The 18,925-nt window shown below is 35.1% G+C and overlaps 1 protein-coding gene and 1 pseudogene across 1 annotated transcript; one reads left to right on the plus strand and one right to left on the minus strand.

Annotated features, from left to right (window-relative positions):
• Positions 1–18,925, minus strand: part of LOC144376686 (putative N-acetylated-alpha-linked acidic dipeptidase) — a 143,857-nt pseudogene that overhangs the window by 76,236 nt on the left and 48,696 nt on the right.
• Positions 474–7,074, plus strand: LOC144377159 (tripartite motif-containing protein 51-like). Its single transcript, XM_078046854.1, has 6 exons — positions 474–884; positions 1,170–1,265; positions 3,231–3,461; positions 4,126–4,148; positions 4,990–5,087; positions 6,470–7,074. The coding sequence occupies exons 1-6, from the start codon at positions 474–476 to the stop codon at positions 6,964–6,966; spliced, it is 1,356 nt and encodes a 451-aa protein (XP_077902980.1). The 3' UTR covers positions 6,967–7,074.

Raw genomic sequence — 18,925 nt, forward strand, 5'->3', positions numbered from 1 at the left:
ATACATATGGGCTTTTGTTTGTTTGTTTGTTTTACTTTTAAAGAGCTGGGCTTCTATGCCTAGTTCTCAATGGATATTGTATAAAACTTTCTGTGAATTTCTCATACTTCCTTGACCCAAATAGACTTTCTTTTTCCAGTTATTGGAAAGAGGAATGGGGACAGTTATGATTGTAGACTTCTTATGATCCAATTCCTATACCTAAATTCAGAAGATCAATACTCAAATTTCTATTCTGGTGGGAACAGGAACTCAGAGTGGAAGGGATGTGAGTCATCTAGTCAAAATTATGGCTGATATAAAGCTGAAGGCTCTCCTTGTGCATCAGTTCTCCTTTTGTGTCATAGTTTGTCTTGCTATAATGAGCATTTTTTAAGAAAATAAAATGCAGTTCTTACTCCTCAGGCATAGTTCTTGAGAACCTTTTAGCCTAAGCAGGCTCAGAAGTGACATGTTTTTTCTTCCTCAGAAACATGGATTCCAGAACCATGCAAGCCTTCCAAAAGGAAATCACCTGCCCTCTCTGCATGAAGTACTTCGTAGATCCAGTCACCTTAGCCTGTGGGCATAGCTTTTGTAGGCCTTGTGTCTACTTTGGCTGGCATGACCTCCCAGATCATGTTACCTGCTCTGAATGCAAGCAGATGGTACAGAAGAGAAACTTTAAAACAAATATTTGTATGAAGAAACTGGCAGCCATTGTCAGAAAAAACAGTCTTTGGCAATTCCTGAGCTCTGAGGAACACATGTGTGGGGCTCATCAGGAGATGAAGAAGATCTTTTGTGAAGAAGACAAGAACTTTCTCTGTTTGCTCTGCTCTAAATCCCAGGAGCATGAAGCTCACAAACATTGGCCAATCGAACTTGCTGCTGAGGAACACAGGGTAAGTGATTCCTCTGAAGATCCATGTCTGTAAGAACAAAGAAATCAATATGGGTCTCTTTCCTTGGGGAGTGCATGACTCTCTCTATGTTTCCCATTCAGAATCTCTTCCAGGTTCCAAGTCTCAGGCTTCCCATATTTGATAAACATCTGAGAGAAACAAAGAAAACATAATGACCCAGTTATTTTCATTGGGGTTAATTTATCTCTCATTTCTGGCTTCTTCCCTATGTGAAGGTCTATTTTTTTTTTTGCTGCTTCTATGATTTGTGATTTTTTTTTACAGGAGAATATGGTGAAGAAAATGAAGTGTTTATGGGGCAAATATTGTGAAAGTTACAGAAACCTGACTATGGAGACGTTGATTATGGGCTCATGGGAGGTTAGTTCTATGCTTCTGCCTTTAACATGAACTTAGGGGGACATATGTGTAATGTTTAAAGTAGGAAATAGATCTGAAACCCTAGTTTTCCCTAGGATTAAACAAGAAAGGGGTGGGGTCAATAGTAAAAGTATTTCCTCAGTTCTTATTTAGGGCAGTATGGCCCTTAGGGAGTATTTCTATCTGAGACACAGATATTATCAAAAGCATGCTGCTTTACTACAGGTAAATGTACACTTAGTACTTACACAACAGCTACAAAAAACTGGGCCATTTCACAATGTCACATGCTGGGAAGATATAAGTGACAGGCAAAAAGTCATTGAAAATTCAAATGCAGCTTACAAAGCGGATTGAGCTGACTCCTGGTAGAAAATTTCAGAGAGAGGGATAAAATAGTTCAAAATGGTTCAAATATAAGAAGAGTCTGAAATTACCCCAACTAATTAATATTTAACAACATAATATAAACTATGGAGGGGAAATATGATGGGTGATATAGCATTTGTGTTGAGTAGAAGATTATAAGTTTGAGAATAATTTTTAAATAATTCATTTTCTTTGTGAATGTTTATCCTGAGTGTGTTATAATTTAAATGAAAATTAATTTAAAATTTGTTTTATGATAACTATGACAAATTATAAGCTAGAAAATATGGCAGAATTCAACCTGCAAATATCTCTCATTGGAAAGGTTAAGATAAAAATAAAAAAGGAAAATGGCCATCAGGTAAATAAGTGAAATTCTTGATATATTAGAAAATGATAACTTGGGGTTTTTTAAGAATAATTAAGCAGGGAAGTAGAAAGCAGGTACAAGGGCAGAGACTGGAGATGAGGTTTGATATTTTTTAAATAGTTGGTGGCAAAATTTTTCACTAAAAAATTACTTTGAGATTAAGACATAAAGAGGAACATAGCCATAGAGTGTCAACCCAGAGAGAAGCACATGTCCAATAATTGCACTTGGTATATTGGGAGGGAGGTTGCTGAAGTCACATTGAAGTTGATGTCATAGATTGGAATGACTTTTGAGGAGAATTGAAGGAAATGGTATCAGACAGATAATAGTCAGATGCTAAATGACACTTCAGTATGACAGTTAGCTGGGTGAAGTACATGGAAATTAGTATTGCACTCTGAGTTTACAGTATGTAGGCTTTAAGTGACTTGGCTTATACTGAAGAAAAGTGAATGGATTGCAATTCACTCCTTGGGGTCTAAAGTCCTTAAGTATGAAATGGGTTGTTTCTTCACATATGGGTTGGAAAGGATAAAACAACTTTATTTTTGTGTGAGGATTGTATTATAAAACTCTTAATCATGAATTAAGTGAATGTAACTTGTTGAATGAAACTGTTGACCATGATGCAGAGTAAATGACATGGTGGTGCTGTCCTGAAATATCAGCTGCTTGGGAGGCTAAGGCAGAAAGATTACAAGTTTGAGTGTAGCCTCAGCAACTTAATGAGATTCTCTAAGAAAATTAAAAGAAAAAAAGAAAAAAAGAAAATTAAAAGAAAGAAAGAAAGAAAGAGAAAGAAAGAAAGAAAGAAAGAAAGAAAGAAAGAAAGAAAGAAAGAAAGAAAGAAAGAAAGGAAAGAAAGAAGCCATGAGTATTTATAAAAGAAGGAAAGGAATAAAAATTTGTGGATTCTGAAAGTTTGACAAGATGAAGGCTTAAATAATTGTTATAAGATAAACAAGAATCAGGGAGTTATTTATTTTATTTTTTGTTTGTCCTTTTAAAATACACATGAGAGTAGATGTATTATGACATATTATGCATACTTAGATTATAACTTATTCTGATTAGAATCCCATTCTTGTGATAGTATATGATGTGAAATTTCACTGGTGGTATATTCATATATAAACAGAGGAAAGTTATATCCTAGAATCAGGGAGTTTCAACAGGAGTTAGAGGGATAGGTCCATATTTTGATGAATTTCATTTTACTGCAGAACTACATAAATTTAAGAAGAGAAGCAATTAGAGTTGAATATGGGAAGATGCCTGCAACTGACTATGAGGAAGAAAAGCATCATTTAGAGAGGCTGCAAAAAGAGAGCAAAGACATTTTTGAGCAGCTCAAAGAGAGTAAAACCAGAATGGCTCATATGACAGAGATGTTAAGAGGAATATATGAAGAGGTGAAGGAAATATGCCACAGACCAGATGTGGAGTTACTCCAGGTAACTACTGATACATGGGGATGTAGGACAAGCATGTATAGCTGTTGCATTTCCCAGCTGAAATCCACTTCCCCTGTTGCTTCCAGTTTGGGTCTATAAACATATTTCCCCACAACTGCTGTTACTTTGCTAACAGGTCACTGCTTCAAGGATTTCCAAAAATCTAGGATTCCCTCCTAGGTTATCTGTAAGAGACAAAATTGTATGGAATGATTAATGTATAGTCCCCATCTGAAAATCAACAACATAATTGGGACTTTTAGAAATTCACAAAATAGTGAGCTGAACACGGGTATTCAGGTTAACTCACCGACATAACAAGATGGGGTGATTCAAGAATATAGATCTTTTTAATACTCCTTTGTGGCTATTCACCTGAGACACAGGGCCTTGGGACAATGGCTTGGATCTTATTTCTGATTGCAGCAGAACCCAGACTCCACAGTCTCTGCCCCTTCCACTCACACAGAATATTGAAGACCCAGACTTTGCCAGGACTCTATACAGGATTGTATATATATATATATATATTTTTTTGAGAGGAAGTGGGACTTGCATCCAAGGATGTAGTAACTTCTGGCGATGTATCAAAAATCTCACACTGTAACTAATGGTAGAGGGATCCTGTGAAAATCACTCAGACTTTTTATTTTTCTTTTCACAGGTCTTTGGAGACACACTTCACAGGTGAGTGTTTACCTGCCTCCCAGCAGATGCTATATTCAGTTTCTACAGTACTAGTCAAGAATACTATGTGCATGATTCACTGGAATACTGAGTCACTATTGTCATTGATATACTTTTTTCCTCCCATACCTACTCTTGATATCTTATTCTCAGTGATTTTAGGAGCAGCTTCAATTAAAAAAATAGAAATTATTTAAAAATCCTTCCATTCCTTGTTTTCTTTTCAATTCTGGAAAGCCTATGCAGATAAAGGAGAAGTACTAAGTGTTCTCAAGGGTGATGAAGTCAAACACCTCACAGAGCTAATAGAGGGAATAGCAGCTAACAGGAGAGAGAGAGTGCTCCAATGTGTGAAATCTCTAGAGATTTGTTAATTTTGTATGTATAAGCTGACAGTTTTAAATGACAATAGAAAGAAACTCACAGCATTTTAGAGCTCTGTGGGTCCTCCAGGAAGCAGATATCCCTGCCTAAGATTCTTCAGAAATTCTCCCTGTGAAGGAGGCAACAGCCAGTTCTAGTTTTTAGAGAAGCTTGTGTCTGCAGATAGGGAGATTTCAGTGCAGACTGGAAATGGACACCAGACTTTTACTCTTAAATATACGTAAGTGAACAGAGAACTAAGTATGTTTACAGAATTTGAGGAATAACAGAAAGAATTAAAGTGGATTCCAACAGCATTTACATTTTATTTGAATATTTAGGAACTTCGAATAAGAATTAATTTCACAAAGTGATAATTCTGTATTTCCACATCTATGTGTTGCAAGAATTTTTATAAAGTGTCTTATCAAGAAGAGTCATGATTTTCTGACTGTTAACTGCATCTTCCTTTTTGCAGGATTGAATCTATGCAGCTGTATATAGTCCAACCTGTGAATCCAGAACTCAGTGCAGGACCCATCACTGGACTAGTTGACAGGCTCAACAGCTTCCGAGGTAAGCATAAGCCCATTGTCAGTATTCTCTCAATCTATTATTTGTTGTTAGGACCACATGAGTGGAATTTCTCTTTCATTAAATATTTTACTTATTTTTAGAAATAAATAATTTGACTGCAAATTCTTGAGTATGTTTCTATAGTCAAATTTATAGTATAAAGAGTGAAAAATTAAAAAAAAAACTACTTAAATAGAATCCAGGCTCATATGTCCTGAGTTATATAAAAATTATATAAAAATTGGAAATTTTAATAAATAGAGCTACACTCAGATTTAAGATTCATTATTCAATTTCACATACAAATTTATGCAGTTGTTCAGTATGTTCATTATTGAAAAAAAAATTGGTTCTGGCAGTTTAACTTGGGGCCTCACACATATTAGGCAAGCACCACACCACTGAGCCAGATATGCAGCCCCCAGATTTTTTTTTTTTTGAAACAGTCTCACTAATTTGCCCAAGCTGGCCTTGAACTTTTCATCTGCTTATCCCAGTCTTCTGGGATTTCAGGCTTAAGCCGCCTCATCCTGCTTAATTTGAATTATTAGGAGAAGCTTTGGGGGTAAATATTTGACTAGAACTTTATGTTGTTTTTACCATAGGTATATATGATTAAATGACATAAAATTTTAAATAGCTATAGGAAATCTAAGATAAGAAATTAGCTTTATCACCAAGAAAGGAAAATACACATAAAATTGATTTTTGTTTGCTCAATATAAAGAGCTATATGTTAAATCTCAGGTATGAAGGGCAATGCAGAGCATGCAGAAAACTTAGGGATAGTGAAAAGTTTTGCATAAATAAATTTTAAACTATTCTTTCTAAAATTACTGAATTTGAGGAATAACAGAAAGGATTAACATGGATTCCAAAAACATTTATAAGATATTTGTATATTTAGTAACTATGAATAAGAATTAATTTCACCAAGTGATAATTTCTAAAATGTATAAATGTAGTTTTATCCAGTTATCTAGAAAAGGTCACAAGAGAGAAAATCTTTACCTCTCATCCAAATAATGACACCATTTTTTTGAAATAGAAATATTATTCTGATACTTATTTTTGATGCCTCCAGAGAATTAAGGGCATCCTCTCTGTAGCTATTTTGAAATAAAAAATAAAAGTATTAGTTTTATATTTGGCTCAATATTTGATTTTTCACATTTTCAACAAATTTCTGTATCTAGGGCAAGGAATTTGTTTGTTCTGTAGATGTACTATTTATGCCCATATTTATTAGATTTTACAACCAAAATCATTGTTGCTGTTACAATTTCACATTTTTCAGTAGTATTATTTCTTCTCAGAAAGATTTTTTTTAGAACTTTAACTTCTTATTATTTACATACATGTCTGCAATATTTTTCTTACAGTTGATATTACTCTGTGTCTTGAAAGAGCCAACTGCCACATCTTCCTGTATGGAGAGTTGAGAAGCGTGAATGTTGGATGCAATCCACAACGTTCCTCCTTGATCATTCCAACATCAGAATGCTTTCTTGCCTGGGGTACTCAGACTTTTGCCACTGGCAGATATTACTGGGAGGTGGAAGTGGGAGACTCTTGGAACTGGGCTTTGGGAGTCTGTAATGATTATTGGAAAAAGAACAGAAATTACAAGATAGATGAGGTGGAGGGGCTCTTCCTTCTTGGATGTGTTAAGGAGGGTTCCCATTACACTCTCTTTACCACCTCCCCACTTGTACTTCAATATGTACCAAGGCCCATTGGCCGAATAGGAGTATTCCTGGATTATGAAGGTAGAGCGGTGAGCTTCATTAATGTTGCTCAAAGTTCACTGATACACAGTATTCTTTCCTGTTCCTTTTCTCCCCATGTCAATCCTGTTTTCTGCTGTAGTCACATCTGACCAGACATAGATAAGGACTATGCCCCAATGTATGAAAAATTAAATATCCAAGGAAGCCCTCTTCCTTGAATATTATCAAACATATCAAACAGGTTATATTTTATTAACTTTTCAATCCTTCTAATGTTATGAAAACTTGTTTACTTTGTTATTAATTATGGTGATAATATTAAAAGCTCATATATTCCTAAAATTCATTTTTTAAAATTTATTCATTTGAGGAATATAATTGCCTATAGTACATGAAATAGAATATGTTTTCTGGTTTTAATTTATTCCTGGACTGTCACAAATGAAAAAATCGATAAAGTATGATTTAATAAAGTGAAAATTCAAACTAACATATCTCTTTCTCTACCCAAACAAGCATGACCATAAAGACTCAATAGTTATAAGAACATAATTTTCTCCTTTTATAATCTAACTTTAATTTACTCATCTTGGTCCATTTTCTGTTGTTTTCACACAAAACCTGCATCTGAGAAAATTATAAATAAAAGATTCATTTACCTCACAGTTCTGAAAACAGGTAAGTTCTAGGTCATCCTGCCTCAGTTTCTGGTGAGTTTCATGATGAATCTGCTCATAGCAGAGAAGCAGAAGGAGAAATCATCCTGTGCAGAATGTGAAAGCACATGGATGGCATTCTTCATAACAACCTACTTTCTTAAAAATAACTCTCCAAGGGCCCAAAATTCACTCTTTCATTCAGGTTCAGGCCCAGGAAAAATGCACTGATTCTTTTTAATGACTTAAAGGCCCCATGTCAAAACACCACTGCTCTATGAAATTACACTTTAACTTGTTTTTTTTTTGAGGAAAAAAACATATTCAAAACATATTACTATATATCCATTCTGTCCATTATTCTGAGTAATCATTCTTAATTATCTGTGTGATGATTTCCTTTCTTTTTTTAGTTTTTTTATTGGTTGTTCACAACATTACAAAGCTCTTGACATATCATATTTCATACATTAGATTGAAGTGGGTTATGAACTCCCAATTTTACCCCAAATGCAGATTGCAGAATCATGTCAGTTACACATCCACAATTTTACATAATGCCCTATTAGTAATTGTTGTATTCTGCTACCTTTCCTATCCCCTACTATCCCCCCTTCCCTTCCCCCACATCTTCTCTCTCTACCCCATCACCTTTCTAAAATTATAAACATAAATATGAATATTTACAATCATTAGTATTGTCCTCTGCATTGGCAATCACAGGACAATCAATCTAGTACTAAATAAAATGGTTATACAGGTGGACAAAAAGAAACCTTAGCGATACCTATACATAGTCTTTTATAGGTTGACTTAAGAGAAAATAGTAGTCTCATAGAAAAATTGCCTAGAAAAGACATAAAAACAATAATCAATGAGGAAAAATTTAATTGGTCTGCATTAAAATATTTTTAAAGAGAGAGAGAATTTTTTAATACTTTTTTTTTTTCCGGCGGACACAACATCTTTGTTTGTATGTGGTGCTGAGGATCGAACTTGGGCCGCACGCACGCATGCCAGGCGAGCATGCTACCACTTGAGCCACATCCTCTGCCCGGTCTGCATTAAAATTAATGACTTTTTGCTTAAAGATAATATTTCAAAAGTGTAAACATACAAAACTGGAGTTGGTAAATTGCCATGCACTATGAGCTCTGCCTGTAATTTCACCTACTTGGAAGCCAAATGAGGTGGTTGGTTTAATTCCAGGTGTTTAAGACAATAAAGCAAGAACTTTTCTCAAAAAAATAAAAGCTAGAACCAGGCATGGTGGAAGATGCCTATAATCTCAGCCATTTGGAAGGCTGAGGCAGTAGGATCAGAGTTTTAGCAAGACTTTAAGCAACTTAGTAGTATACTTTCTCAAAAAATAGAAGTGACATGGTATGTTACTCAGTGATAAAGCATCCCTGGTTTCAATTCCCAGTGCCCTTCCCCCCCAAAAAAAATATATTTACGAAGTATGTATCAAAGATACAATATGCATGCATCATAGATGCTATGTTGCTTGATCTGAATTGTCAGTTTGGATTAAAATATGCTTAATATTAGGATGCTTCTGGCTTGTCAATGGAAGTGTTTCTAGAAATGATTGACATACAGGACAGGAAACTGAAGTACAGATTCACTCTAAGTGTGGGCAGCCATAGGTTGAAGTCCTGGATGGAATAAAAGTTGAAAAAATGAGGCATCAGTGCCCTCTAGCTTGATTCCTCTTGAGGGGTTTTAGATTGCTGCTACAAAATCCTGAGAGCATCAGACTCTAGCTCCTTCACTCTTCCAAAGTGAACTCTGAAAACTATCAGGTTGTTTCCAGGCCTTTTGTCCCACTGGGACTACATCATTAATCCATCTTGTTCTGAAGCTTCAGTGTGTTAGACTAAGCATCTACTGGTTTCTCCACTCTCCAGCCTGCTGATAGGCATTGTGGGATTATACAGGTTCTGGTTCTGTAAGCAAATCTAATAATCTCCTTTCAATAATCATATATTCCCTATTGGTTCTGTTCCTCTAGAGAGCCTGAATAACAGAGATGCATAAAGTTTGGTAAATAAAGAAAAGTGAACCTGGTAAAAAAAAATTGATAAGTTTTTTGAATGGTAATATCATAAAACAGAATACACATATGTAGTCTGCTGCACCCCTCCCCTGATTCAGGCAATGGCAAGGCCCTACTGAGGTGGATGGTGCAAGGCATCCATCCTCTGGAGGAGCGCAGTATGTTTCTGGGAATGGGCTGGTTTGTTTTTGTATTCCTTTAATAAGTATAGTTGCTACTTCTCATATGACCATTAAGTATGAAGGAAAAAACATTACTTTTCCAATTAATGCAACTACTTCTAAAGAATAGATCTGTTTGCTCTAAATGCAATGATTCAGCTATGGAACTTAAATTGTTAATGTCTAATGAAAAACTCCCTGTATTCCTGTCAAGGAAGTTTTTGAGAAATTAAATTAAAATCTAGGAAAGAAAAATTAATGTTAAGAAGACAGATTAGTGCTTAGTACTGGGCAACTTGTTCTTGTTCCTGTGCACAACAGTTTGTGCTCTTACTCTTGATTGATTAAAATTAATAATAAGTCAACCACTTGCCTTAACCATGGCACCAGTTCCAGTCAGTAAGTCAAGAAAGAATAGTCAAGGTATAGGCCAATAGTTTGGGACATTTCTAACTATTACTAAAAGTTAACTAAGAAGAAACAGCTCAAAGCAAAACGCGAACTGAAAGTACAAATGCTTGCTTATGCATAAGCCAAGATACATTCTTCTATTCTAATTGTAGCTACGTAATATTTGGTTTCTCTGAATAATGATTCCTATTTTGTAACCACAAAGTACTGTGTGCCTGCCAAAATGAAAAGTATGTATGATCAACTTCACAAGTAAAGATTGGGATCAACACCTTCACTTTGGTGTCTGTGTTGTTTCTCCACCATCCTTTTGCCTACTCCTCACCATCCGTTCGTCTCCTGAGACACCCTGTTGGAGCTGGACTTCGACAGTAGTCAGTGACATATGAAAAAATACTCACCTTTATGAGTCATTAGATTATTGCAAATTCAAACCGTAAATTGAATCACTAGACCTTGTCAAGAATAAATAAAAATTTAAAGATGAATAATATGTAGAATAAATAATGTTTACACAAGGCTAGAGAAAGTATTAATTGAAAAAATAAATTTTGGCTTACTTACTGAAAGCATTTTCTAAGGCCTAGGTTTTCCAGTAGGGATAAGCATATATTATCAGCAGTTTCTACATATACTTATTAGGTAAAATTTATAGGCAATGTTGTTCCTTTCATCATTTCTCATAATACCCTAAAATTTGGAGTCAAAGACACTTACCAACAGTTGAATAGATAAATTGTTGTACACTCATGCAAAGCAATTATATGAAGCAATCAAAATGGACAAACTCTCATTGCAACAATGTGAATGAACGAATTTCAAAAGCATAGGCTGAAAAAAATATTCAAACAGTTTTTCCACTGTATATATCTAAGGAATGATATATTACATATTTACCAAGAAAATACATTTTAGATCCTTTTACCACACACACACACACACACACACAATACCAATGGCAACTTACTTAAATAAATTTCAGACTCTATGGTGTAACATTAAAACTTAAAATATTTTTGGGGGGGTGCTGGGGATTGAACCCAGGGCCTGGTGAATGCAAGATAAATACTCTATCAACTGAGGTGTATCCCAAGCTCCAAACTTAAAATAGTAAATAACTTCATGAGAAAATAATTATACAGGTCAGTAATAACTGGGAATAAAATATAGGAAAAATTGCAATTGAGGGGGACATATTTTGTTTCACCAGGAGGATAATTATCTCTCCTGTTTAAAAATACTTTAAGCCACAAAGAGCCAAATATATTATTGCCTTTGGGGAAGGGGAAATAAAGACATTTAAAAAGCAGAGAGAAATTTTAAAGTAGATACAAATATGTGGTGAGTCTAGACCTACAGGTGGAGGTGGACATAATCACTGACAAAGCCCCTCCCAAGACTCAGGGACATGGAATGTGCCTAAGTTCTCGGTTTCATCATCAGAAACACAAGGAATGTTCCTACATCCTTCATGTTGCCATTGCACAATGAGACTAGCAAGTGATGAGTAACATGTAAAAGCAGTTTGTCTGAGGGCCTGAGAAGAGTTTGTAGGGAGAACTAGAGTGTGGAGCAGATATTGAGACAAACTGGTGAGCCAGTCCAACACTTAAAACAAAATAATGCTGGATGAATATGCAGCCCATGCAGCACTGAAATAATGATATCAGTAATGAATCCCAAAACCAACTCAACTTCCCACCAGATTAATTCAGACACAACACACACAGGTAAAGTCTAGTATGAGAGAAAGCATGTCAATTTACATTCTACATATCACAGAATTGTTCCATTTTTATAAGGAAATTATAATATATAAAAATAAACAAGAAAAAAGTAAAAGAAACACCATTCATCACCAAGCAATCAACAGCACTACCTTGTACTCTTTACAGTCAGATCAGTTGGCACACTTCTTCAAAAGGTTGGTAAGGTGTCTTTGCAAATTGTGACTTTTTTTTGGTAACTTTTAAGGTTACTTACACAGAATGGAAAGGGAAAGGAAATAATTTTCTTTTTGAGTATGCGTGGTACTGGGAATTGAACTTAGTGATCCTCTATCATTGAGCTACATCTCCAGCCCTACTCATTTTTGAGTTTGAGACAGGGCCTTGCTAAATTGCCCAGCCTATAAACAAACATGTGATCCTACTGCATCAGTCTCCTGAGTAGCTGAGATTACAGGAGTGTGCTACCATGCTGGCTACAAAAATGACATTTTATACAATGTTTTTGTAAATAGATCAGATTTATTACTTTTCTACAGATCACTCATTTATTTCAGTTATTTCAAGTTTGGTAAATTCTGCTATTTATTATTCTGTTTGATATTAGAAGGCAAATTTTAAAAGTTAAGATAGTGATATAAACTTTTAAAAATAAAAATCATGGGGAAGAAACATAAAGATTGAAGTGTGTTCCAAAGGTTCATGCTATTGGCTACATGCAAAGGTTTAACAGTGTCCCAACCTGGCTGTCTGTGCAAAAAGTCTGGGTCTTCAGCTTGTAGCTTCCACTTCCTGCCTGTAACATGGCTCTACCATCATAGGAGACAGAAACAGTCAATAGCTCAGAGGTTAAGTATCTTGACTTCACAGACTCTGAGAGTATTTGGTAGTTTTTTTGTCTCTCCCCTCTTTTACTCACAAACACTTCAACAGGAAGTGGTGAATGCTCTGGTGGCTCCCAGGTGAAACTCAAGTTCATGGATAACTTTTTAACAGCATTAAAATTGTCTGAAACCAGCCCCCCTGCCGAACATTTTTTTTTTTTGAGATCATCTTGCTCAGTCCCAGTCTGACCTTAAATTCTTTATCCTTCCAATTAGTCTCAGCCTCCTGAGTAGCTGGGATTACTGACATGAACCCCTGTGCACAGCAGCAGTCTCAAATTCTTTTGCCTGAGCTAGACCTTATATAATTGCTTTATCGTAGGTGTCAGAAATCACTGTGACCACACTGCATCTTCCAGATAGAAAGTATGGATACCCAAGCCAATGTCTGAGAGCTTGTATCTCTTTGATTTCTCTTTTAGGGAAGAAGTTTGGCAAATATGAATGTTTGAGATCCCCCCAAATGAAGAGTTCTCCTCATCTAACACTTTGAAAATCTGGGGCAAAAAACAGGGCCTCCTGGGCAGCCTAATGCCTTTGTAGCTCAGGAAATATCAGGGCAGCTACTTCTCCTGAACACTCTCCCTTAAAGTCCAGGATTCTTGTATTAAAAGTCTTGATTTTATATCCTAAGATCATAATTAGTAACAGCTGGGCAAATTCATCCTTGACACTAATCTGTGTACAAGGGAAGTTCTAGAAAAAGTCCATGCAGTGTATCAAGAGTCTGTAGAGGCTTTGTGGTTGCATCTTTCATGTTCCAAACAGCATGGGTTGCAGGTGTGGCCTCATTTGCTCTGGCAGTTTACACTGAATATGTGTCATTCCTTTAGAAGCACTTGGAAGGCAGGACCCTCGGTCTCTTACTGGAAAGGATAAGATTGAGGTGAGAAAAACAAAATTATTTTCTTTCTTTTTTCTTTCTTGTGTGTGTGTGTGTGTGTGTGTGTGTATACCAGGGATTGATTCCAGGGGCACTTAACCACTGAACCACATCCTAGTCCTTTTTCATATTTTAGTTAGGGATAGGTTTTACTGACTTGCTTAGGACCTTACTAGTTGCTGAGGCTCGGGTTTGAATTGCTGAGCCACCTGCCTCAGCTTCCAAAGCTAGGAATATAGGCATGAACCCCCAAACCTGGTGAGTAAAATAAAATTCCTAAACTAAATCCCTCTCTAAGTGTCAGAATAAAATTTAAATTCAATCTCAGGCAATATATATATATATATATATATATATTACTAAAAATCATATATTGATGAAACCCTCTTTCTACGTTTTTAAAGCAAAAAAATAAAAGAACACAACTAAAGATTAAAAACAATCTGAAGCTGAGGATTCATTTTGTTTTATTTTTTTTAATCCATCATTGTTGGTAAGCCTGTGGAGCTTTATTTATGAAGATTAGACAAGGTGATACATCAATACTCTGTACCTGAAAACTAATCCCCCACATTACCAAAACACCCACACTAATCCAATTACCCACACTAACCCAATTACTTACACTAACACTGATTGAGCATCCTGAAATGCAATCAAGGAAGAACTGGGTGTGGTCTTCAGGCACTCAGTAAAAGGGCACTCCTGGAGACAAGCTCATTCTTCTCCAGGGCATAGTTGGAAACTCATCTCACTGAGGGACATTTTAATCTACCTCCTCTACAACTGGAGCACGTAATCCTAGAGCTGACTTCATACTTACCCTTCTGCAACAAGCACTGATGAAATCATGGACCCACTAGTTAGGTAAGTACACAATTCATAGTGGAACTGTAGTTGCTTTACCAAGACAAATCAAGTCAAATTTCCTATTATAAATGATCTTCAAATTAGGTTATCTCTATGAAATGATGCTGTTTCTCTACTTAGTATAAAAATCATTCTTCTTCTGTCTTGACTTGAATATAGTTTGGAATTAAAGTGATATTTAATTTAATTTTCTTAGTTTTGTACCCCTTAGTTGGTTCTATGTATTTTATAAGGACTCAGAAATTAGCTTCCAGATAACTTGTACTTTTGTACTTGTAGATCTAAAAATATATTTAGGAATATTTCTTCCCTCTTATTTCTAGAAATTCAACCACTGTAGAAATGAGAACCCAAATTTTTAGCAAAATAAAATTATAAATGATGCTTTGTTTTCTGGAACAGATTAAAATATTTACATATTTTCACAGTGTGAAGCAGTGTTTGGAAATAGTTTGGGCTTGGTAGAGAGAGATATTCTCTTAAATGCGTAATTTATTTGAGTTATCTATTAATTTTTATATTTGGTCATATATTAAAGGAAGTCTATTTTGTCATAGGCAGAAGTATGCTATTCAGTAACAACTTCAGTAAAATTTTGTTCAGGACTTTTTCTCTTCAAGGATAAATGAATAAATTCTATTGATATTCTTCCTTCAGAAAATGGACTTAGGAATCTCACAAGCCTTCAAGAAACAATGCACCTGCTCCATCTGCCTGAAGTACCTATGGACCCAGTCACCATAGGCAGTGGCACAGCTTTTGTTTGCCCTTTCTCTGTCTTTCCTGGGAACAAGTCCAAACTCCTTCCTGTTTCCCTGTGCGCAGAGAGCCGTCTCAACAGAAATATGTCAAAAACAATATTCTTCTGAAAAATTTGATGTCCACTTCCAGAAAAGCCAGTCTCAGGTAATTCCTAAGCTCTAACAAAATGTGTGTGATCTACAAAGAGATAAAGAACATCTTCTGTGAAGAGAACAAGCTCCTGCTGTGTTTGCTCTGCTCCAGCTCTCAGGAGCAAAGGGCTCAGGGACATCCTTCTGTAGAAGGGGCTGTTGAGGAGTACCAGGTTAAGTGAATCTCCTAAGAGCACTGTGAAGGGTGAGTGAGGGCACTCAGGGATTATAACAAAGATGAGGATCACAATGATGATTGCCCTGTTTTTTACTGCTTGCTACAAAATTTTCCAAGCATCAAGGAAGAAGCTAAGTACCAAAGGTGTAAGCAATAAATAAAGTATACAAATATACCTGCCTTAGTGGAGCTTGCTTCTACAGGGCTCGTGATAAGGTACATGCTTACTTTAATTTTGAGTTTAACACTAAGGCATTAGAAAGTTCTCATTTGAAAAGAGTTACAGGATACTCCAATAATAAATGCAAAATATTTCTATATAGTATGTATATATACTAACACAAGGGATAAAGTGCTTGGAATTAGTGTGGTAGAGCCTCAGAAAATCCCAATTCTGATGGAATTGCCACACTATCTGAAAGATATATATCATTATCCCTGGCTACATTATATTTTGTACTTTTGCAGCCTGAAATCTTCTAAAATTCATAATCATCAATGGTAAAAAAAAGAAGGTATTATAATTTTTTTCTTCCTACAAAAGTAATTATATCTTTTTTGTTGATTCTATCATTGTGAAATGGAAACAAATGTATTTGCTTCTTAAGTGTTTAATGATTATATATATATATATATATATATATATATATATATATATATATACACACACATATGTATATACATGCATATAAAAGAGAAGCTGCTAAAGCAAATAAGATCATTATGAGAAAAGACCCAGGTAAATCAGAAAAATCTAAATTAAAAGAATAAAATTATCAGTCCATGGATCGTAAGTATAAGTCTATTTTCCTAACACTCAGCTTGAGGCAGACATTCTAGAAATTTATCTATAGTCACTTTAACATCATAGTGTAAGGATATTAGACATAGCTTTTCTGGTGGTTTCTAATTCTAAAAGAAAATTCAACTATGTTGGTCAAACAAATGACCAAGCAGTGTTGTAGGGAGGTTTGAGATTAAAATTAATTTAATAAACAGAGATGAGACTATTGCATATAATGATGTGTGACTCAACTATAAATTCTAATTGCTTGCATAGAGGCTTTTATATGTGGGAGGATAAATTATCAGTCAAAACTTTTTCTTCAGATATTTTACACACTCATGAAGCAGATAAAAGTTGATAAGTGCAGATAAAAGTATGGCTTGGTTCCTTCCATCATTATAAAGAATAGAAAAAGAATCAGGATTAAAGAGGAATAAAATTGCAATTTCTGAGAAATGGGTAGATATGAATTTATGGTGTATGTAACATACTGATAAAATGTACTGGCCAAAGAGAGAGGTTTAAGTGGAGGAGGATAAAATCTTGCTGAAAGGTGATCTAGAAAACCTATCCCTACAGTGCTACATGTATCTATGGGAAGAGCTGATGAGGGCTGACTATAAGTAACTGTGTCCCATTCTTCATGGGGAAGAAAAACTACATATAGAGTCTTAAAAAGGAGAGGAAATTAATTTTTGAGCATCTCAAAAAAAAAGCAAAGCCAAAATGGTTCAAAAGAAGACACACCTCAGAGAAAGCTGGTGAAAATGTCCCATAAACCCTATGTTGAGCTTCTCCAGGTGAGCACTGAGATGCAGGTGAAAGTGTTTTACATAATCCTAGATTCTCAATTTTGACCACATTACTTAGTGCCACATCTAAATTTTCACATCTCCTGCATCAATGATGAGGTTCTTTCCTCTTTGGATATAATCTAGGTAAAGTTTAACTTCTATTCTGACTACAAATAAGCAAAATTTATGGAATTTTGTGAGTAGCTGTCCTAGGAAATGTTTTCTTCTTAAATTTTTGTTTTGAAACTTGCTTCTCTAAGAATCAGAAAATAACCACTTATTCATCAACATTCCATTTTTACCTGCCACTGGACAATATGAAGAAATTTTGGAAAAGCTAATGGTTCCTTACTTCTGTTTTGAAATTGTGGGTTTGAAATGCCTTCATTAGAGACATTATCTGCTATGTGCTACCCATGTCCTACCTTCTCACTCTTTTCTCACCCTCTGGGTGCTGAATTCTTCAAGAATTCAGTTTCTTCAAATATGTGTTACCAGTATTGTTCTGAGAGATGAAAATGAATATATTAAAAGGGTTGCTGTGATGATATTTGATACTTACCTGAACTTTACAAAAAACAAAATACCATCCTATTTTTTTTAAAAAAATATAAGCCTTTCTTGTTTTCTTTGCAGGACTTGGGAGGTCTATTGACAAAGTAAGTTTAGTCTTTAGTGAAAACTAGCGCACCATGTGAGCTATTAAGAAGATCAAGCTGTTTCCAACAAAGTGAAGAAATATTTTATGTAATTAGTAATCAACTGTGTGTGCATGTGTTTGTGTGAATATGATTTCCTGTTCCCTTTATCAGAAGTTAGCTTCTCTTTCTCCTGTGGTTGAGGGATGCATGTTTTGCTGGGCTGAATGCTGACATTCATAAATACAACCCTGTATGATTTTACATGATAAAATGAGGTGCAGGAGATAGTTTTTTCTAGTTAGAAAATGAGATTGGCATCTCTGAGAAATGAGCTGTTAACTGGCAAATAAAGTAAAAAAGACTCCTAGAAATAGTCCCTTCTCATGAAGATGGAGGTACACAATGATGAGAAAAGTGTTTCAAGAAATATTTTGAGTGGAATGGTTGTTTGGTTCCTTAAAAACTGTTATGATATCTTTCATACCACAAGATTCATATCCTCTTCCTCCTTACAGAAGTGAGTCAGTGCAGTTGCCTCAGCCTATAAAGCCAGCACTTCCTGTCCAGACCATCACTGGACTGATAGACAGGCTCAAGTACTTTCAAGGTGAGTATCAGCCCACGGATGGAAACACAGTATAGTGCCCTTCAGTAACGATTTTCTGTGGAAAATATTTACCTTTATTAACCTTTAGTATCCAAAAAGGAAATGCCCTGTCAATTTGTATTTATAATCACAATTAGTAAACTGATTACCATGATTAAATAAGAAAAAAAAATAAATGCAGGCTATTATAATGATAAATGTGATTCAGGGAATAGATACAAAATCACTTAAATCAGTCAGACAATTATAAATTAGTTCAGAATGTTCTCACTTTAAATTAGGTGCAGTTAGTGATGGAGATTATTTAAATATTTCCCCTTAAAACATCTTAGTAATTGAATATTTCACATGTATTATATTAAATGTAATATATAAAATGCATTAAATTTAATATATTAAAATACATGAACAAACATAAAATAAATGAATGCACAGAGCAATATTTTATGGGCATCAAAAATAAAATGAGTTCGTGAAGTTGAGGCAGTATATAGATTCTCATGGTAAACCTAAATAGAAACCAAAGCAAGTAGTAATTTCCTTGGACTTAGTGGCAA

Source organism: Ictidomys tridecemlineatus, chromosome 4 (genome assembly GCF_052094955.1).
Source record: "Ictidomys tridecemlineatus isolate mIctTri1 chromosome 4, mIctTri1.hap1, whole genome shotgun sequence".
Lineage (NCBI taxonomy): Eukaryota > Metazoa > Chordata > Mammalia > Rodentia > Sciuridae > Ictidomys > Ictidomys tridecemlineatus.